This window comes from Panthera uncia (assembly GCF_023721935.1).
Source record: "Panthera uncia isolate 11264 chromosome C1 unlocalized genomic scaffold, Puncia_PCG_1.0 HiC_scaffold_3, whole genome shotgun sequence".
NCBI lineage: Eukaryota > Metazoa > Chordata > Mammalia > Carnivora > Felidae > Panthera > Panthera uncia.
The window spans coordinates 71,104,666-71,128,179 of NW_026057584.1; the positions used below are offsets into that span (position 1 = coordinate 71,104,666).

Here is a 23,514-nt window from a genome sequence, read left to right on the forward strand (position 1 = left end):
TTCTGTCAGCATTGTAGGTCATTTTTGTCTCTGTTCTAGGCTCTCTATGTTTGCCCACTGAGATGTATTGAAGGGTAAAATATAGGGCTGGTATGTGAGGCTGCATATAATATGCTCTGCATAGGGAGTGCCATTTACAAAGATTGTGATGTGAACTCTGCCCCCTGCATCTGCACAGTGCATGACTGGTGAAGCCCTTGTTAGATAAATGTCCCCTAAACCAGTATTCTTCACTCTCAGAGAGAAGGCAATTGGCAGAGTAGGACAGAAGAGTACCTTACATTGTGAAGTAAACCTAAGTTATATATACCTTGGGGAAACCCTCAATATACCAATGTGGTATATACCAAGATGGTTTTAGGACTGCATGGAAAAAAATGTGATTGAAAGTGATTTAGTCCTAGCACACACCCAGAGTTGAACTGGAGAATGGGTGAAAAAACTTAAAATAGACTCAGAAGTAAACATTACCTTTGACAAATTTTGGATTCATTACCAAATGAATCTAGTACATTCTAGCATGTACTAGAAGCTCAGTTAAAACTAGCATTTAGAAATTGCTTGAATGTTTTCTCTGAGACTCTCAGAGCCAGATCGTCAGCTTGAACTAGTTTTTAAGACTTACTATATCAATTCTTTCATAACATTGCTTTTATTTATTTCCTCTTCAGTGTTTGGGTTTATGTGAAACCCATCATTGTGTCTCTTGTGAGGGTAGTAATAAGTTATTACATTTCCTAGTTTCAATCACCTTTAACCTTTTGAAACAAAAGCAATACCATCCCTGTGGAAAATTTGTAAATTTATAGTAAATATTTTTAAAAGAAAATTAAGATCACCTATAATCCCAGTAACTAGTGATAAATATGATTTAGTAATCTGATATATATCCCTCAAGTTTTTTCTATGTACACATGTATTTTTTTTTAATGTTTATTTATTTTTGAGACAGAGGGAGACAGAGTGCGAGTGAGGGAGGGGCAGAGAGAGAGGGAGACACAGAATCTGAAACAGGCTCCAGGCTCCGGGCTGTCAGCACAGAGCCCGATGCGGGGCTCGAACCCACAAACCGTGAGATCATGACCTGAGCGAAGTCTGACGCTTAACCAACTGACTCACCTAGGTGCCCGCACGTGTATATTTTTAAGATAATTAGAATCATACCATTTTGTAACTTTTTATTCACCACTTAAGGATTTTGGCCTTATTTCTTACCCTATTTTCAGTCTGTACCTATGTTTCTCTTTTTTCTTTCACTCTTTAACATATTCTATGTAGCTGTTTACTATGTATTTGCATAAGCTGCCTTAAATCTTTGGAGCATGGACAGGATACATTTTACACTGAAAGCAATGGAAGGGTATTGAAAGATTTTAAACCTGGTAGTGACAATATCGGATTTTTACTTAAGAAGAATTATACTGGCAGAGGGTGGGTAAGGAAGCGAGCAGTTAGGAGATTTCTTACAGAAATTCATGCAGGAAATGATGTTGGCCTGAACTAAGGCTCACGGCAGTTCTGGTTTATATAAAGTTCAGACTGTGGTGGTGGCAGTGGGTCACTCAAGTACACAGAAGTGGAAATACATAGAAAGAGAGGAAGTCAAGAAGGCTTGGGAGCTGGATGAATTACCCACATGAACATTAATGTCTGTAAGTCGATGGCTGGACCAAGAGGACAGAGCAAGACATGGGGTATCTCCCCAGTGAATATCAGGGGGGAATAAGGAGGCAAGTCCTCAGTGAATGTCAGAGAGAGCAAGGAATCTGGGAGCTTGCATAAACCTCAAAGGAAATGACTGAAGGAGATAAAAAATAACCTGCTATCCCATTCTCATAGCCCTGCGGTATCTGAGAATGGAAAAATAAACAGCCTTCCCTTGTGGGTGTTGAAAGGAACTTATTCCCTTGGGAAAGGCAGGTTTTAATTAAGATCAATTAAGGTCAAGAATTTAGTAAAGAGACGCTTACAGTCGTAATAAAGAGAGATCACAATCAGCAGAGAGATAGAAGGTGCGGTGATTTATCTATGAGGAATAGAAGTTCCAAAGACCTGCTGTGAGTGCAACAAAGGTGAAGAAATCCAGGGTAATAACCAAGTGCAAGCAACATCCCATGGCCAAAGGGCACATTTGAGGTCAGAGGCTTAGGCCACAAGGTTACAACTGGAACTCTGGTGGAGAACAGTTTTCAGAATGAAACAGTTGGTGGTATTGAAGCCTGAACATGTTTGTTATTTATGGTTCACTAAGGATACTGTGTGTGGCCTTTGCCCAGTATTCCAAATAAACCAGGGATGCAGAATTGCCTTGGGCCTCAGGACAGCTTAGTTCATTGGGTCAATGTATAAGGGCTGGTGCTCTGACAGCACCATGGGGAAGCCCAAACAGGTCTGTACCCTGGACTTTTGTACCTATTCTGTAAAGCCTCCCTCAAGATAGGTGGGTGGTCAGGCCCTTGTCAGGATGTAAAGATAGATGTTCATAGACTTTTAGTGCACAGTAGAGTTTAGTGAATGAGGAAGCTTTTCTACAAAGACAAGTGTAAAAATAGCAGTGTGAGAGCCAAAAGGCCTGAGTCAGGGTTAGAGGGAGAGAGCCAAGATTTATGTAGCTCTTCCTGTGCACCAGCTGGCCATTGAGTTACATGTTTTATACGTTACCCCACGAATTCCAGCCCTGAGAGGTTAAGTGTCATATCGGTTTAATAGATGAGGGGATGGAAACTTGGCAAGGTAAACTCAAAATCAAAAACTAATATGGGACTGAGCCAGAATTCAAAACTAGATATGCGTAGCTCCAGAGCCCATGTTCTTTACACTACCACATAATTGTTTTTCTGACTTGCAACAACCAATAGTTCCAACTATGTGTGAGGCAGCCTAGCATAATGACTCGGGCCATGGACTCTAGCACCTGATGGCCTGGATTGGAATCCCAGCACTGCAGTATACATTCTATGTGACTTTGGGCACACTACATGCCTTCAGTTTCCTCATCTGTGAAAGAAATATAAAAGTTCCTATCTCATATGGTTGTTAGGAAGATTAAATAAGTTAATCTTTGCAAAGCACTTAGAACAGTGCCTGGCACGTGGTAAGTGCTGTGTAACTATGTGCTAAATATAAGATAAAATTAAAAGTTATTAGATTGAGCATGAGGGTTGAAATAATACAAAGGAGATATCATGAAGTATTGCCACTTGAACTGTATTTCGGCTGCTTACAGGATGAACTCAACTATGGTTGGTCAGATGGGAAACATCTTCAATTTAGCCGCTGGGTTGAAAATAATAATCAACTTGAAGACTGTGTGATGTTAGACACTGATGGTTTCTGGAAGACATCTGACTGTGAGCATCAGCAACCAGGTGCTATTTGCTACTATCCAGGAAGTATGCTAATTTTAAATATTTTAATTTATGGGGGGGTGGTTTTGTAAAATCTGGTTTTGAAATTATAATCACGTTCTTTTTCTACAACAAAATTTGTTGTGAAAATTCAAGTAGAATTATTATATATTAAATACTTTGTCATTGATTTGTTATTTTAGACATGTTATATCTTTATTTTTGTCAGCTGACAATGGTACTTGACCTTTGAGTTTTAACTCCCGTTGGTCTCATTTTGTATGTATTTTGTGTTTATGTTCTATAGAAAACTCATATTTGTGAGAATTATTTTTTTGTAATTCTTATGATCAACAACTAATCTTTCTTTTTAAGAGTCACTGTTAAGATTCATTTGTTTGCCGGTAACAGTAACCAGCTCAAGCCAGCTTAAGCCAAAAGGGACACTTAGATCCTCAAAAATGAAGATATCGCTGAGCCTCATGAAGAATGGGAATCAGAAACTGAATGGAATCTGGAACCCAGAGATACCGTCTCCCACCTGTCCTTTCTGTTTCTCTCTGTAGACCCGCACTCTTCTTTTTATATACTTTATGCTTCTCTCTGTGCATGGTAAAACATGGCAGCTCTGTAGCTTTCAATGATAGCCATAACTGGAGATGGATTGACTATCCCTAAATTATACTTTCCAAATTCTTAGAATCTGATGTACCTCGCTAGAGTAAGGTGTGCAATCTCTAGCTCAGTCAGAGTAAAGTAGTTTTACAGCTGCCAGAGGCCCACATGTGTGTGTTTGCAGTAGAAAGAAAAGACTACTTCCCAAAGGGAGTTGTTGCAACCTGGGAGACATGCTGGATGGTCTCTACTGCATATTAAATCTGTTTGTTGACTTTGAGTAGAGTATATCTATATTTGCATCTCCTGGAGTATATGTCTTTTTCATAATAAAAGCCATAATCACATTTTCAACTATTTCTGTTTGCTTTCATTAAAGCAACAACTTAGAACATCACATATTTCATTAAAATGTACCTTTAATAAATAAATAAAAATTAAAATTTATCTTTAAAATTAGAGAAAAGGAGCACCTGGGTGGCTCAGTTGGTTAAGTGTCCAACTTCAGCTTAGGTCATGATCTCACAGTTTGTGAGTTCAAGCCCTGCATTGCGCTCTCTGCTGACGGCACAGAGCCTGCTTGGGATTCTCTCTCTCTCTCTCTCTCTCTCTCTGTCTCTCTCTCTCTGTCTCTCTCTCTCTCTGCCCCTCCATCGCTTGTGCTCTTTCCCTCTCTCAAAAATAAATAAACAGTAAAAAAATTAAAATTAGAGAAATACCAGTAACCAGAAACTTAAAGATGAGTTCCCAAAGTTATAGTTAGGTGCCTATTATTAATATCCTTGTGTAGTCTCTGAGGTTGCCCCTTGTATTTGAGGTTTGGTGATACAAGAATACAGAAACAACATTTAACCTAATAGGACCTATTGTTTTATATTCTCCCACTCACTCCACAGCAGGGGAAAGAAATTATGTTAAATAAACTCCTTCCTACAGAAAGCCAGTTAAGAGGTCACATTATATTTGAGTATAAACAGAACAGGCATCATTAAGCTATTATTTATTGGCTTCCTGAATATTCCCTACACATCAAGCCTAGTTACTCTGAACAGGATTTAACATTTAAATCTAAGATTAGAATTCTTACCATTGTCATTTTTTTCAGATGAGACTGAAAAAGAGATCAAACCGGTTGACAGTGTTCAGTGTCCCTCTCCCATTCTGTCAACTCCGTGGATACCATTTCAGAACTCTTGCTACAATTTCATGGTAGGAAAGACTAAATATCATGCAGTAACACCAGATGAAGTTCATTCTAAATGCCAGAATCTGAGTAAGTATCTTAAGTGTTCTAGATAAGTGATTATTAAAATTATTGGCTATTTTTTATTTAATAGATCCAAAATCACATGTTCTGAGTATTTGAGATGAAAAAGAGAATGACTTTGTTCTTGAGCAACTTATGAGTAATCATTACATTTGTTCATTAAAAAAACAAGTCTCACCTGAGTGTGTTATAAATATTTTTAATTAGCACTAGCGACTAGATTTCAAAAATACTCATCTCCTAATTTCTACATTATCAACAAAAAATTAAAATTTGTGTTTAGTTAAAATGGAGAATATAGGGGCTACTCCTTTACCTATCCATTAGAGAACCAGTCTGTCTTTACATGTATGAACAAAATGAGTTCTACTTTAAAAGACACAGAAATGACACTAGCAAGCAGAGAACTGGATGTTCAACCAAGCGAGGCTACAGGCGAAGTGAAAATAGGCAAATTTGCATAGTTGAAAGCTCAGGTGAGTAAATGAAAGCAAAGAAGAGCTCTGCATAAAAGAAATGCATATTTCACACTTGTGGCTCTCAGGACTCTCCAGATATTGTCGGTGAGATCCACTGAGGCTTTATGACTTCTCAGCAGTGGACCTGGGAACTGTGGGAAGTTCTTATGGAAAATATCAAACCATTATTCCCAAAAATGTAGAAACTAGTCTTGAGAGATAGTCTACAAAAAAGAATCCTTTGAAAAAGAGCAAGGTTGAGAAACACTACATGCCATTGTTTCCTGTTAGACATTATCAAATATATATTAGCATGTACTTTAAGAAGTACAGGCACAAATGAAGTAGTTTAACTTTGTTTAATTAATGTTTGTGACATTTTTATCCATCTAGTCTTTTTCTGAGAAATTCCTGCTAATTTCCTGAGGGACACCCTCTGGGAAATATTAAACTTTTATAATCCAAATATCAGAGTGATCTCTAAAGAAAAAGATCTAGCATATAGACCATCCAAGAGGTTATATTTATTATAGTTTTTGACAGTGTATCTTTACCAGTGTAAATTTGTACCAATTCGAAACAAGATTTAAATGGAGGAAAAGTGAAGCAAATCAATGTTTTAAATTCTCTACTCAGCTATAATTTTATACTAGGCTATAAGACATCAAAATGTTTGACATCAGAATGTCAAAATTTAACATCAAAATGTTTGAAAACTTATTAATCTATTCATTTTCATACAATGAGATAGTTTTAATTTACACATCTGTCTTATTTTTCAATATTGTTTTAGAGTTTATTAAACTAGGAAATAAAATTTTCTAAATCTATCAAAGTGTTCTAGATAAGTAATTATTAAAATTATTGACTATTTTTTTTAACAGATCCAAAATCACATGTTCTGAGTATTCGAGATGAAAAAGAGAATAACTTTGTTCTTGAGCAACTTCTGCACTTGAATAATATGGCTTTATGGGTCACATTAGGTATAACTTATGAAAGTAAGTTATAAATCTACTGGTTTTCTTTATATTCATACTTCATTATAAATTAATTATCAATGGAGCGCCTGGGTGGCTCAGTCGGTTAAGCGTCCGACTTTGGCTCAGGTCATGATCTCGTGGTTCGTGGGTTTGAGTCCCGCATCGGGCTCTGTGCTGACAGCTCAGAGCTTGGAGCCTGCTTCAGATTCTGTGTCTCATCCTCTCTCTGCCCCTCCCATGCTCATGCTCTGTCACTCTCTGTCTCTCAATAATAAATAAATGTTAAAAAAAATTTTTTTAATAAATTAATAAATTACTTATCAAGCTACAGATGTATAGTTCTTCAACATATGTGTTTACGATATACAAAATTATAATTATGCACTTAGCAGAACTTACATAAATACCAGACAGTTTTTGTATCTCTAATCTGCCATTAAAATGCCTTTACCACCAAGCTTAGAGTCACATGGTAGAAAATAATTTCCTTTCTCCACTATTCCTTCTAGCAATTTAAGACTAACTAAAAATGACCACACTGTCACAGAAACCTTCGATATTGACTTTATATCTCTCCTAAGAATATGGGATGAGTGAGAATGGAATTATACTTCTATTAATGTTGCACCTTTTGGTTTACAGCATTGGTTTAGAGTATACGTTAGAAAAATGAGAAACAGTCTGACAGTGGGATAGAATATTTGAAATTGGGACTGAATACCACAAGTCCAAGGTATAATTGCTATGAAATTTTTTAAAGCAGTTTTGCTTTAAAAAAGCAGTTTTGAACTGTGCCAGTTTTGAAAAATACTTACTTACAGATGTCCTGAAAATCATAGAAGTTTGGAATTAGGAAAAATGTCACTCTGGGACATAATATATCAAAAGCATACATTTACCCAATAAGGGGGTGGGGCTTACTAGGAGACAAGGGACAGTGATAGCCATAGGCAGAAGCTAAATTACTCAAATATGACCTTTTTTTTAACGTTTATTTATTTTTGAGACAGAGAGAGACAGAGCATGAACGGGGGGGGGGGGGTTCAGAGAGAGAGAGACACAGAATCTGAAACAGGCTCCAAGCTCTGAGCTGTCAGCACAGAGCCCGACGCGGGGCTCGAACTCACGGACTGCGAGATCATGACCCGAGCCAAAGTTGGCTGCTTAACCGACTGAGCCACCCAGGCGCCCCTCAAATATAACCATTTTAAAAATAGTCTTCACCTTTCTATCTAACCTGACTCTTTCTTAGAGTTGCTAAAGTTTTTCTTAAATATTTATGGCTTACAGATGAATTAACAAAAATCAAGCTATCAAGCAATAGGTAAGACTTAGCTTGCCAGTTGAAGATGAATTCATCATAGTAGGACTTCCGTGCCCAAATCTTTTCTCCAATGACACTTGAATACCCTCAAAATTAAGGAAGGGGGAAAAAATGGAGAGAAACTAGGTGGAAAGTTCCCAGCTGTACATGAAAATGACTGAGGAAACTGATGCCATAGGAACCAGTGGAGACCGTACCCAGGATACAGAGTTCAATTTTACCTTTTGATATACCTTATTAGTTATATTATCAGAAACACCTGAAAATGTATTCTTTCTTCCAAAAAGCATTTTCAGATCTGTAAACTTCCTTTTAATAATCTTAACTTCTTTTATAAATTGTATGAGTAACAGGATTTCTGACTAAAATATGTAGAAATATGAGTGACATATAGAAAGATGTTTCAAGCAAATAGCAAATTTAGTTTAAATTTAATTCTTACTGGCTTGATTCACACCCATAGATTTGTTAAATTACTTTAATCTTAAATAATATTTAATTATATATACCACCTATACAAAGGATTTTGTTTTTTAAAAAGTTCAGACTTTTCGAAAATAGGGCCATGAATAGAAATTACTAAAAGAAGCCACTTATCAACTAAAAGATACTTCAAGCCAAGTGAAAAAGTGACCCTTTTGTATAACAACTTTAGAAATATATCACTGCCCATCATATTGTCCAGAAAATTGTAACTTTAACATTTGGGAAGAAGGAAAGGGTGACTGGGAGACAGGAGGTGATAGAAAGCAGCAAGCAAGAACCAATCATATGTACAGTATTTCTAGTGTATCTTTGCTGCAGGCAGATATTTAGGTATCTCTCCTCAGAAGATGGTAATCAGGAAAGCTACAAACAACCAGGACAACAACGGGTATGCGTACCTTATAATTACTTCACTCTTTATGCCAATTTATGATTTTAATAGGCCTAGCAACTTGTTTTTCCAAAAGCGTTAATAAGATATATTCCCATATCATACAATTCAGCCATTTAAGATGTACAATTTAATGGCCTTTAAGACAGTCACAGAGTTGTGCAGGTATCACTACCGCAAAAAGAAACATCGTACCCATTAGAACTCCTTCCTCATTCCCTACCCCTCTCCCAATTCCCAGCAACTACTCATCTATTTTCTGTCTTTAGAGATTGCCTATTCTACACATTTCATATAAATGAGATCATACAATACGTGATTCTTTTTGTGACTAGCTTGTTCTACTTAGCATTTATGCATGCAGTACTATAGTGTGTATCAGTATATCAGTCCTTTTTATGGCTGAATAATATTCTATTGTACAGATATACCATATTTATCCATTCATCAATTGATGGGCATCTAGGTTCTTTTCACTTTTTTGGTTATGAATAATGTCACTATAAGCATTCATGTACAAGTTTCTCTGTAGATGTATATTTTCATTTATCTTGGGTATGTACCTAGAAGAGGAATTTCTGGGTCTTTTTTTAATCCTTTGAAGAACTGACAAACTGTTCTTCTAAGCTGCTATACCATTTTCCATACCTTCCCATTTTTTCCATACGTATGCCAACGCTTCTTTTTATCTCTCTTTTTTATTGTAGCCACCCTAGTAGTTATGAAGTGGCATCTAATTGAGGTTTTTATTTCATTTCCCTGATAACTAATAATATTAAACATAATTTCATGTGTTTATTGGCTATTTGTATATCATCTTTGGAGAATACATTATTCAGATCATTTATCCATTGTTTATTTGTTTTAATACTGTATTTTCTTAAGTTTATTTATTTAGAGAGAGAGAGAGAAAGAGAGTGTGAGCAGGGGAGGGACAGAGTGGGGGAGAGAGAAAGAGAGAGAGAGAATCCAAATCAGTCTCCATACTGTCAGCACAGAGCTAGACTTGGGGCTCAATCTCCCGAATCTTCAGAGATCATGACCTGAGCCGAAATCCAGAGACAGATACTTAACCAACTGAGCCACTCAGGTGCCCCAGAACCTTTATCCATTTTTTAATTATTTGTCTTTTTTATTGTTGATCAATAAACATTCTTTATATATTCTGGATATAAGTTCCTTGTCAAATAAATGATTTGTAAATATTTTCTCCCATCACTTTACTTCTTTGAAGTAATCTCTACTCTCAACGTGGGGCTCGAACTCACAATCCCAAGATCAAGAGTTGTAAGTTCTACCAACTGAGTCAGCCAGGTGCCTACCCCCCATCACTTTCTAGATAGTATAATCTGTAGCACAAAACTTTTTAATTTTAATGAAATCAAATTTATCTATTTTTTATCACTTGTGCATATCTAGAAGACTTTGCCTGCCCTATGGTCATAAAGACACACGCCAATGTTTTATTCTAAGAGTTTTATAGTTTTAGCTCTTACCTTTAGGTCTATGATCTATTTTGAGTTCATTTTGTATATGATGAAAGGAAAAGGTCAAATATATATTAGTGACATAAATGTGCACAATTGTGTATGGCTTAGGTCCGGAGAAGAGATTTCTGTCACTAGTTTTATAATATATAAATTTTTTAAATGAAATAATTATACTAATTTTCATTGCAATTAAACATATATACAGTAAAAATGAATATTTGGTTAAAAATAGTAAGCATAAAGTTATTGCAGGATGGTGAAATTATAAGTAAATTTTAATTTTTATGTTTCTAATTTGTAATTTCCAAATTAAAAATAAGCATAATTTACTGTTATAATCAGAAAATATTTAAATATTTATCTCTTTATGTATAAAGAGATATACATAATTATATAACTTTTTAGAAAGCAGGTAAAGAAGAAAGAAAATTAGTTGAGTTTGAAATATTAACCTCATAACTCTAACTCAAATCGTGATTTAATCTCTAATTGTAGAAAAACTGTTTCTTCTCTAGATAATTCTCTTCTGTGGTCTGATAAGACCATGCTGTCATACACAAATTGGAGAGGAGGAAGACCAGATATAAAAAATGGCAATTTTTTTGCTGGCTTGAGTACTGATGGCTTCTGGGATATTCAAACCTTCAATGCTATTGAAGAAATATTTTACTATAACCAGAACAGCATTCTTGCTTGTAAAATTGAAATGGGTAAGTATGCTAATGTAGAATTTTCACTCCATAAGGCTAATTAGCTCCACAAGTGGGAATCATGCAACTATATTTTTTGAGTGCCTCCTCTATTTTCAGTCCTGTGAGAGGTACTGTGGAAGTTACACAGGAAGGAAAAGATACAGTTCCTGGTGTCATGGTCTTGATCTCAAGGAGTAAAATGTAGTTGGGGAGACAGCATGAAATTCTTTATCATTGTTTCATGTAGGTTACTTTTAGGTGATTTGGTACTGACTTAAATTTGTTGGAAAGTCAAAAGGGATCAATGAAAACAAATAATGACAACAAAATGCTTTGAGAAGAAAGTAAAACTTGGTTGGGTCTTGAAGAATGGAGAAGATTTTTATAAATAAGAAAGTGTGTTTGGGTAGAGTTTTGACATTCTAGGCTGAAAATAAATTTCTCTTAAATTTGCCTAATTCCTTAAATAAATCTATTTTAAAATGCATATCAGTTTAAAATTTTTCACAGCTTAAAAACTGTTTTAAGACCTCTGCTAACATCCAGGCTGACCTTTTCCCTTCATAGTACCACAGAATAACTTTCTGGAACACCATTTCCATCAACAATCTCCAGGGATTCCTTACTACCAATTACTTTGGGTCCATGTAAGCTTTTAAGACTTTCTAGAAACACTGTCTATCCTAAAATTCTAGGCTTTCTTCCAACCTTGATTTTTTCCCCCCATTCTTGGCTCAATAAGGCTCTTTTTCTGTGAGGCTGATGTCTTAATTGTCCCATGTATAGTGTATGCTTATCCTCATTTGCACCTTTACTTATGGTTTTTTATTGACAAGAAGTCTTCCACCTTTGTTTTACTTCTTTAACAAACTTTTTATTTTAGAATGATTTTATGTTTATAAAAAAAGTTACAGAGACAGTACAGAGAGTTCCCATATATATCATAACCAGTATCCCCTATTGTTGACACCTTGTGTTGGTATGGTACAATTGTCACCACTAAGAAACCCAATATGATGGATTACTTATTCACTAAAGTCTATACGTTATTTAGATTTTTAACATTTTTACTTAATATCCCTTTTCTAGTCAGGATTCTATACAGGATACCATGCCAATATAGTCATCTCGTCTCCTTAGGTTTCTCTTGGCTGTAAAAGCTTCTTAGACTTTTCTTGCTTTTAATGACCTTGACAGTTTTGAGGAGCACTTTTTTGGTCATGTATTTTTTTGGTCACGTTTTTTGTGGAATGTGTCTCCCTTCAGGTTGGCTGATGTTTTTCTCATGATTAAACTGGAGTTGTGGACTTGAGGTTTAGGAAAAACCACAGAATTAAAGTGTCATTTTCATCACATCATATGAAGGGTATATGCTATCAACACGACTTCCCACTGTTGATTTTAACCTTGATCACCTGGCTCTAGGTGTTTGTCAGCTTTCTCCACTGCAAAGTTATTCTTTTCCCCATTTCCATGCTGTACTCTTTTTAAGGAAGTCAGTATATTTAGTACATATTTACAGGCTGAAGAGTTATTCTCCACCTTCCTGAGAAGGGTGTATGTATGTAAATTATTTGGAATTCTACCACGCAAGAGATTTTTCTGTTCTCTCCCATTTTAAAATTTATTCAGTTATTTATATCAGTATCAGTTCATGGTATATATTTTATACTTTGGGTTATAATACAATATACTACATTATTTAATTTTTTTTTTAATTTTTTTTTTAACGTTTATTTATTTTTGGGACAGAGAGAGACAGAGCATGAACGGGGGAGGGTCAGAGAGAGGGAGACACAGAATCTGAAACAGGCTCCAGGCTCTGAGCCATCAGCCCAGAGCCCGACGCGGGGCTCGAACTCACGAACCGTGAGATCGTGACCTGAGCCGAAGTCGGTGCTCAACCGACTGAGCCACCCAGGCGCCCCCTACATTATTTAATATTTTATTAAAATTGTTCTAGTTTGGGCCATTGGGAGCTCTTTCACTTGGCTCCTGTGCCTCTTTCAAGTACCCTTATCACTGTGCTTTTGTTATTGTTGTTACTATTGTCATTTTGTTACTGTTATGTTATTCTTCATTTGCTTTTAGCTTTCTGATTACTTTATTTCTTTTTGGTCCTAATTCACCTCACCTAAACTCTGGAAACCTAATTTGATAAGCAGGCTTTCTGACTCTCTTAACTCAGATGAGTCTCTCCTTCTCTACTCAGTCACACATATTAGAGTAGATAATTGTTTTGCCTGAATTTCAAGTATTGTTGTTTAATGTCTGCAATTAATATGTAAGTTCCTTAAATGAAAAACAATGTTTATATCTTTTTTTTAATCCACCAGGCAACTATACTATTTAAGAACCTATTATATGTGTTGTGGCAATACGAAAAATAAAGTATGCATTTTACCTCCCTTGTTAATAAGAAAAATCCAGTTTTATTTAACTTTAGAAATGGTTGCATGTCCAGTCTTACCCAAAATATGTATTTTAAATAATTTAAATTTAATCACTAATACTCTTAATTTAAATATTATAGTTGACTACAAGGAAGAATATAATGCTACTCTGCCACTGTTTATTCCATATGAAGATGGTATTTATAATGTTATTCAAAAAAAGGTAACATGGTATGAAGCATTGAACATGTGTTCTCAAAGTGGAGGTTATTTGGCAAGTGTTCATGACCAAAATGGCCAGCTCTTTCTGGAAGATATCGTAAAACGTGATGGATTTCCACTATGGGTTGGGCTCTCAAGTCACGATGTAAGTCTTGTCTTGTTTTCCAGAAATTTTCCAAATGTGTTAGAAGGTTGGAAATTTGAGCATAAGATATTAATTCAGAGTATAACATCAGAGTAAGTCCTGGGACTCAATTTGCATAGCATAGTGCTTTCTTATCTTTTTACAACAGAAACTAAATAGAAAATTGTATTTGTAGAATGTAGTAGAGCAAATGGCCTGGACTGCAGCCGCCCTAGACACTGCCAGGCCATCCTAAGGGCCCAGTAGATTAATATCTCAACAACACCTCTCTGTTACCTAGATGGGGCAGACTAATTGCAAAGCTGGGAAAAAAGAATAGCACCGAATCAGAAAAACCCGAGTTCTGGTATTAGTGGTAGGTCTTCCATTTATGTTTGGTGATCATGAGCAGGTCATTTAATCTTTGGAAGTTAATTTCTTCATTGGTAAAACTGGGGTGATAATATTTTCCTTAATATAGGATTATAGTGGGATTAACACAAAAATTTATATAAGATGTCAAATAAAATTCTTAATATTAGGACTAACTAATATGTGTATTTTCTTCTCACTTTCACCCTACAAATGAGCACTATTTGAGATAATGTTTTGGTAGTAAATACATCTTTTGTGCCACTATTTGAATCCTATTAATTAGTATATTCATGTACCTATAATAATGTCCAGTTCCTGCCCCCCCCAAGAAATAGGCTACTATAGAGATTAGAATTGAAAACCTAATTTAAATAATCTTTAGAACAAAGTGGAGAAAATTTTAAAAAGCATGACAAATTAGGTTTATAGAATAAAGGAAAAATCAAAAGTAATCTTCCCATATGAGTTTCTTGGGAAGTATTTTCCTCTTCCAAACCCCTGCTGCTTGATGGCTTCTGTAATATAAAACATGTAGCCAGAGACACAAACCACAGAACTATAAAACATAAAAAACAATATTCAGAGTAATATGAAGGTTGCTAATATAAATCTGTAATTGTGACAAATGGAAGCCATTTGCACATCATTTAATTTCAAGTATTATATAAACTCATCCTTAAAAAAAATAAATAAATAAATCTAGGGACAGAGTATAGTAACTGTCTATAAATTTAAAGTCCTACTTAAATTGCACCAGAGTAAATGTCTCAAATCAATGCATCAAAAGTAAATCCCTGATTTTACAAATAGGTCCAGACCTATAACAATTGTAAGCAAATAATTAACAATCCATTCCAATATTTCTTAAAGTATATACATTCTTCTTACTGTTCTTTTTGAACATTCTTTTGTCTGGATTCAGGTTTTCTGTATTATTTTTTTTTTAATTAAAAGCAATTCTTATGCTAAAAATGTGCTAAGCTTTTTTATCTCTATTATTCTTAAAACAGGGAAGTGAATCAAGTTTTGAATGGTCTGATGGCAGTACATTTGACTACATCCCATGGAAAGATAAAAAATCTGCTGGAAATTGTGTTGTCTTGGATCCAAAAGGAATTTGGACACATGAAAAATGCAAGTCTGTTAGGGATGGTGCTATTTGTTATAAACCTACAAAATGTAAGACTTGATTTTGAATAACTATATTAATTAAAATATGACATTTTGTCTTGTGCACATGACTAAATACTCAAAGGAATTTTTTGTAGGTTTTAAATGTTTATTCACACATCCTACAAAAATAAATTTGATACTTTGTGAAGAGAGATGAACATGATATACCCATTTAGGGTATGTACCCAAAGACTTTCAGTTCCTCTATCACCAGGTACATACTACTCTAGAATTTGTGAATTTTGGTTTCACTTAGCAATGTTCCTCAAAGGCTGACACTGCTTTTAAAAAAGAATTTGGGGTGCTTGGGCAGCTCAGTCAGTTAAGCATCTGACTTCGGCTCAGGTCATGATCTCACAGTTCATGAGTTCAAAACCCCGTGTCGGGTTCTGTGCTGACAGCTCAGAGCCTGGAGCCTGCTTTGAATTCTGTGACTCCCTCTCTCTCTGTTCTTCCTCTGCTTATGCTGTCTCTCTCTCAAAAATAAATATAAATAAATAAAAACGGTAAAAAAGGGTTCAAAAGCACATAAATTTGGGAAATACTTCAGGTCTGATTTATCATATTGACGGCTCTGATAGTTTCTGTAGTAAAGACAGCAGTTTAACTTTGTGTAACTCAGCATTTTCCAAACTTACATGATTCTTAAAATCTAAGGAAAGAGCCCCTTCCACCAGGGTTGGGCTCATCCTGACAGGCGGAGCCTTAATGAAGAACAGAAGAGCTAAGATGCCCCCCCGCCCACCCCGGAGCTGCAGGGCCTGCTGGACAAGCCAAGAGATGGTGGCGGTGGTGGTCTCTGAAGCCTCTGGCTCTCAGCGCTTGCCATGCTTCTGTTCCAAAGAGTATTCTAGAGAAGATCCAACATTTGGAATTAAACAGATTCAGGCAGAAGAAAATGTGAAAACCTCATCTAGGGAAGCAAGTGAATACAAGAAAGGGAGAATGATATCAAGAATGAGAAATAAATGGATGATCAAAACCTGACATCCCAGGTGTTAGGTACAGAAAATGAATGTAATGTTTTAGAAAAACAATGAGGATACATGAGAAAATGGAAAGGACATCTGTGTTAGCTAAACAGACTTTATAGGATCAAGTTGAATGACATGAACAAACAAATTCAGTGCCATACTGGGTTGAATAGTGTCCCGCCCCCCCCATATTCACATCCACCCAGAGTCTTAGAATGCAACCTTATTTAGAAATAGCCTTTGCATGGGGCACCTGGGTGGCTCAGTCGGTTAAGTGTCAACTTTGGATCATGTCATGATCTCACACAGTTCGTGAGTTTGAGCCCCGTGTCAGGTTCTGTGCTGACATCTCGGAGCCTGGAGCCTGCTTCAGATTCTGTGCTTTCCTCTCCCTCTCTCTCTCTCTCTCTCTCTCTGCTCCTCCCCTGCTCACACTCGTCTCTCTCAAGAATAAATAAACACTAAAAAAATTTATTAAAAAAATAAATTAAAAAATCGATTCAAGGGGCACCTGGGTGGCTCAGTCGGTTGAGCGTCCGACTTCAGCTCAGGTCATGATCTCACAGTCTATGAGTTTGAGCCCCGCGTCAGGCTCTGTGCTGACAGCTCAGAGCTTGGAGCCTGCTTCGGATTCTGTGTCTCCCTCTCTCTCTGCCTGGCTCACGCTGTGTCTCTTTCTCTCTCAAAAATAAATAAACGTTAAAAAAATTAAAAAAAAAAAAAAAGAAATAGCCTTTGCAGATGTAATTAGTTAAGATGAGGTAATGCTTGATAAGGATGGGCCCTAAATCCAGTGACTGGTGCCCTTATAAGAGGAGAGAAGCAGACAGACCGAGAAGGCCATTTGATGATGGAAGCAGAAATTGCAGTGATGCAGCTACAAGCTAAGGATTGCCAGCAACCACCAGAAGCTGGGAGTTCTGACTCTCCCTCAGAGCCTCCAGAAAGTACCAACCTTGCTGACACTCACTTTTAGACTAGACTCCAGAACTGTGAGAGAAGAAATTTCTGTTGTTTTAAACCACCAAGTTTGTGGTAATTTATTATGGCAGCCCTGGGAAACTAATACAAGAGCAAACATTAAAAACTGAATCTTCAAAAAACAAAAAAGGAAAATAACAAGTGTTGGCAAGGATGTGGAGAAATTGGAGCCCTAGTACACTGCTTGTGGGAATAAAACATTGTGTGTAGCCACTGTGGAAAATGGTATGGAGATTTCTCAAAAGTTTTAAATAAAATTACCATAGGATCCAGCAGTTCCACTTCTGGTTATATACTCAAGAGAAATGAAAACAGGGACTGGAACAGATATTTGTACAACCCTGTTCACAAGCGTCATTATTCACAATGGCCAAAAGGTGGAAGCAGCCCAAATTGTCCATTGACAGATGAATGCATAAGCAAAATGTGGTATATACATTCTGTGGAATATTAATCAGCATTTAAAAAGCAGGAAATTCTAACACATAATACAACATGCATGGATGAATCTTGAGGATATGATTCCAAGTGAAATAAGTCAGACACAAAAGGACAAATGCCATATGACTTGAATTGTATGAGGTACCTGGAGTTGTCAAATTCATGGATTCAGAAAGTGCAATGGTGGTTTCTGGGGGCAGACAGGAATGGGGAGTTATTATTTAATGGGTACAGAAGCCATACTTAGACTTTTTGTTTGAGACAGATTTTGCTGTGCAGATACACTGCACTGTGTAAACAAATTACCAAATTTTCACTTGTAGATGTGATTTTTAAAAGTAGTTCTTTACATGGCAAGGTAAAACTAGTTATATATTACCAAGATAAAAAGAATTCAAGGAAAGAGTTTTAATTGTTTCAAAGTAGTTACAGGCCTACTCAGCCAGCCTGTCTTTGCTGCTTTTCTTATTCTGTCTCTCCAATTGTTTTTACATTAAGCTAATTACATCTTAGAAAGCTAAATAGTTTCTTCTATTTTCTAAGTTAAAAATGGTATTCCAAAAAAGCTAATTAGAATGTGTATTCTTAGGGGTGCCTGGATGGCTCAGTCTGTTGAGTGTCCGACTTCAGCTCAGGTCATGATCCCAAGGTTCATGAGTTTGAGCCCCGCATCAGGCTAGCTGCTGTCAACATGGAGCCTGCTTTGGGCTCTCTGCCCCTATTCTGCTTGTGCTCTCTCTCAAAAATAAATAAACACTTAAAACAATGTATACTGTTAGAGTATGAGCTGTAGCTTTCTCTGGTGTGTGTATTGAGTTGAATGCTTTCTTACTCACAGGCACCACAGTTTCAAACAGGGTTTAGTGAGATTTTTAAAGCCAATCATTTTGTCTGTGCATGTTTACAGTCATGTCTAACATTTTTATAGCTAAAGAGGTGTCTTCTCATACATACTCATCAAGATGTCCAGCAGTGAAAGGGAACGGATCACAGTGGATCCAGTACAGGGACCACTGTTACGCGTCCAACCAGGCATTGCACAGTTTCTTGGAAGCTGAACTGTTTTGTTCAAAACTTGGTGAGTTAAAGTCTGTTGATTTTCTTGGACTCAATAATTTAATCATTGGAATTTTTCCCAAGGATGTAATGATTATATTTTTGAAAATATTTTTAGAACACTCAATATCTATAATGGCATTTTATAACCGAATTGCCCAGTGGTGGGGAAATAGATAAGTATTTTATGATGTATGAGTTAAGTGGAACATTGGAATAGCCATTAAAAGTGACCAATGTAAGAATAAGTACATGGAAAATAAAAGTAAGTGGGAAGAAGTAGAATAAAAAATTGCTATGTGAATTATTATGTGAAAATAAGGACAAATGAAATGGTTTTAAATATAGTTAGATATGCTTAGATGAAGGGATTAAAGGCAATTTTTTTTTTGAAGTTGGTTAAGTACTAAATACAAATTACAGATTTTCCCACTATTTAGTTATAAATAAGTAAGCTTATCACTGACCAGGGTAACAAAATCGAGGAAGCATGGGTTGTTCATCCATCCTGCAATAGAAATGGCCCATATCCTCTGAACATCATAAGGAACAGGACTTTTTGTCTTCAAATTTAACTATTTTAGAAAGAACAGCAATAATTGGATCTCTCCCATAATAAATTTACTCTATAGTCAAACTGTGAAATGACTTCTGGGGAGACCACCGAGAGTATTTCAAAGACCTGCATCCTTGGGTAGCAGTTTAGCCAGACTGGTGGCATATCTCTCATTTATTTTGCTAACTGTTGTGGAGTCATTTGCCTGATTTAAAAATCTCCTTGTTACTGCTTGACTACATGATGGAAACTTTTGTGTGGGAACTCCTGTGTGGTGTATGTGTATACACACACACACACACACACACACACACACACACGATGGGAACTATTGTGAACTATGTATGTGTTCGGAAAGTGAGACGCCTCTTGCTCCTACAGGAGAAAATAGGAAGGGTTACTGTCATTGTAGTGTGGGAGTTAAGTACTTAAGCCTTGGAGGCAGACAGGTCTAAGTTTTAAATCCTACTCCCATACTTACTAGCTGAGTGATACTATAGAAGTTACATAATTGCTTCTCTTTTCTCACCTGAACAGTGAGAATGAAAATAGTACTTATTTCAAAGGTTGCGTTGTTGTAAGAATGAATGAAATGAGATAATATATGCAAATGTAGCACCGTGCCCTGCAAATAGTGAGCAAATTATTCTTATTATTAGAAAATATTGAGATTGTCTCTCTAAATTTATAACTGGCTAGCTGTAAAAACCTGAATGATTAATCTCCTTGAGGCTCAATTTCCTCATCTGTAAAATAGTGATATCTTCCCTACAGGATTTTGTAATATTAAACAAGCATGTGCACACTGTGGTCTTCTATAAAGGAGTAAAGACTTGCCTTTGCGATTCTCCCAGTATCACCACCACGAAAGAAATGCTTTAGTTCAAGTGTAGATAGCCTTGTCACTGTTGGAGAGTATTTGATTCTACTTAGGATTTATTTCCAAGTCTAGTTATTATTTTATTTTTATCCCTTGCTTGATGATGGTGATAATACTATTTTCTCTGTGGGTTTAGGGCAATTTATCAAACTTCAAGAGTATTCAATTCCATACTATATTTGGGAACATATAATGGGCATAACCAAGTTCATTTATGTATAAAGTAATATTAAAGGAAATGCTAATGCTCCTCAATATCCCAAACCTGTTTGCTTTTATTTTCATTTTAATAGAAGCGAATTTAAAGCTGAGCTATTATATGGAGAGTATGCTGATATGTCTTTTTACAATCACATACCCCACTTCTTCTAACTAGCTGTTCATATACAAAGGTCTCATTGGTAGGCAGTTCCAAGGTCAAATAATATTATCAGGTAAACATTTTAAAGAAATATAACATTTCTCTAAATAAAGGTTCAATCTAGAAATATGTCTAACTTTTTTTGGGATCTATTAATGCTATTCTTTTAAAAATATGGCACAAATATCAGATTTAAAAAGTATTCTCTATGTAAAGCTTGAATTTCTCAATGATCTTTATCAAGATTGATTTTTTTTCTCAAATGGCTGTTTGAAAATAAGCCATTTCCCTAGTTTGCATAAAGCTCATTAGTTTAGGATTTGTTTTCCGTCAACAGATCATTCTGCAACTATTGTTACCATAGAGGATGAAGATGAGAATAAATTTGTGAGCAGACTGATGAGGGAAAATAATAACATTACCATGAGAGTTTGGCTCGGATTATCTCAACATTCTACTGGTAAGTGACATATTTGTGTGGACAGTGTGCAAAGAGAGTTCCAATTTGTCCTAAATACCAAGTCAGCCTTGCTAAAGAATGTCAAGTGGTGGTTAATTCAAATGCTTCTTATTGATGAATTAGCTAGGTCTGCTGGCTGTTTTGGACATTTATAAAATCCTAATGAATATTCAAGTGACTTATTAGTACCGATGGAAAATACTAATGAAATAGAAAGTCAGATTAAATCAACTGGGATGTTCTAGATGCTTGAGGTACTTGGATCAATAGCATATTTTTTCTCCTACAACGATATTTGTGCCTCCCATGTCCCACAAAGAACCCATGACTTACTTTCCTTAGAGTTCTAGTGTCTATCAGTCATATTTTTATAGCTTATAACTCTGTTATTCAGAAAGTTCTCTTCTTATTGTTCTCTTCCATCTTGAAATATTTTTACCATGGAGAATAATTAATTCTTTTAAAAAAATTTTAATATTGGGGCGCCTGGGTGGCTCAGTCAGTTAAGCGTCTGACTCTCGGTTTTGGCTCAGATCATGATCTCACGGTATCGCATTAGGCTCTGCACTGACAGTGCAGAACCTGCTTAGTATTTTCTCTCTCCCTCTTTCTGTCCCTTCCCTACTCACACTGCCTCTGTAATTTTTTTTTAAGTTTATTTACTTGTTGAGAGACAAGAGAGACAGAGAGACAGAGCACAAGCAGGGGAGGGACAGAGAGAGAGGGAGACACAGAATCTGAAGCAGGCTCCAGGCTCTTAGCTGTCAGCATAGAGCCAGAGGTGGGCTCGAACTCACTAACAGGAACTGTGAGATCATGACCCCAGCCGAAGTTGGACGCTTAACCTACTGAGCCACCCAGGCACCCCAAGAGAATAATTAATCCTTAATGATGATTTTGTCTTTCAAACCAGCTTAGTAAAATTGCACAGAATTAAAAAAGATTTGTGGAAGAATTTCTCAAGGAATAATGGATTAATCCAAGCAGTAATGGGTAAAAAAGATTTTAGTGAATTTGAAATGGATAAAGAATGAAGAGTACAAATTCAATAGAAGAATAGGAAGTGTGTTTCACATTTTATGCAAAGTTGAATTCTAAATAATTGAAATACATGTGAATTCCAAAATATTAAGCACTTGTCAAAATGAATGGATTCAAAGTTGGCCATCTAAATGAGTTCTAAATTGTGTTTACACTATCACCACAAGGTGGTGCTACCTCAGCTGGAAAATAAAAATGGAGTCCTGGTGGGGAGACCCTCCTGGACCCTCTAGACCCTTCTTCCCCAGCACATCTTTAATGATACGAGTTTTTTAGTAGGAGGTGAGGTTGCTGATGGAGATGCAGGTCTTTAGAAATCTATCCCTTCCACAATGAATGTGCAAGCATTCTACTTTTTAATCAAAACACCACATTTTATATCAGTGCTAATAGAACTTTCCGCAAAGATGGAAATGTTCTATATCTGTGCTGTGTAACAGAGTAGTCACTAGCCATATATGGCTATGGAGCACTTGAAATGTGACAAGTGCAACTGAAGGACTGATTTTTTTTAAATATTTTCATTTTTAATAAGTTTCATTTTCAACAGTGGCATAGCATAGTTCTATGTAAATGAGTTATACGAGCCACATGCCTTTCTACCTTAGAAATTTAGAGACAATAAACTTAATTTCTTTCTTTAGATCAGTCTTGGAATTGGTTGGATGGATCAAAAGTGACATTTGTCAAATGGGCAAATAAAATTAAGAGTGGTGATGGAAAATGTAGCATTTTGTTAGCTTCAAATGAAACTTGGATAAAAGTTGAATGTTCACATGGCTATGGAAGGGTTGTCTGCAAAGCTCCTCTGGGTAAGTATGGAACCTGCCCTTAAGGAATATTTTTGCAGAACAGGTCAGGAAGTAAATGTACAACTCAATTATGTGCAATGTTTTGCACTTGCCTCCTGAAGTCCTTATTTAGTCCTTAAAGGAAAACCAAAAAAATTGCTTAAGCTACACAGATGCTTTCCCTCAGAAAAATGTATTGTAAGAGATAATACCAAGATGTCTAAGACTCCCAGGTGAAACCACAAACAGCCTAAACTTTGTGTAATTATTTCCTAAGAAAAATAGAAGCTGCCAGAATATTAGGGAGCTCATTTCTTTGAATATGTTCTTAAGATATATTTGATTCTGTTGGTCAGATATGTAAAAGGTCAAAGGTCTAATTCTGTAGTTAGCTTGCTTCCTTTCTCCTCATTCCCATAAAACTCATGATTAGCTTAGCAACAGTGCAAAACTGGATTTAATTACTTAAAATTTCCTGGAAGGAACATCTGTAGAAAGTCATAATTTAAACTTAGGTTTCATCCTGAATTGATGCATAGAATAACCAGAAAAAATCTTACCTTAATTTCATTTCTAGAGAAAGGAGCTCTAAGTTTTTCATGGCAACATCTTTAAAGATTTAGCATAAAAGCG

At 36.0% G+C, this 23,514-nt stretch overlaps 1 protein-coding gene across 2 annotated transcripts in view; it reads left to right on the top strand.

Annotated features, from left to right (window-relative positions):
* Nucleotides 1-23,514, top strand: part of LOC125911871 (lymphocyte antigen 75-like) — a 135,453-nt gene that overhangs the window by 73,960 nt on the left and 37,979 nt on the right. For both annotated transcript variants that reach the window (XM_049616108.1, XM_049616109.1), the window contains exons 26-34: nucleotides 3,227-3,392; nucleotides 5,068-5,235; nucleotides 6,572-6,688; nucleotides 10,877-11,071; nucleotides 13,587-13,813; nucleotides 15,178-15,346; nucleotides 18,665-18,814; nucleotides 20,927-21,049; nucleotides 22,735-22,902. In XM_049616108.1, the coding sequence (XP_049472065.1) occupies nucleotides 3,227-3,392; nucleotides 5,068-5,235; nucleotides 6,572-6,688; nucleotides 10,877-11,071; nucleotides 13,587-13,813; nucleotides 15,178-15,346; nucleotides 18,665-18,814; nucleotides 20,927-21,049; nucleotides 22,735-22,902 (1,483 nt within the window). The remainder of the gene's footprint in view (nucleotides 1-3,226; nucleotides 3,393-5,067; nucleotides 5,236-6,571; nucleotides 6,689-10,876; nucleotides 11,072-13,586; nucleotides 13,814-15,177; nucleotides 15,347-18,664; nucleotides 18,815-20,926; nucleotides 21,050-22,734; nucleotides 22,903-23,514) is intronic.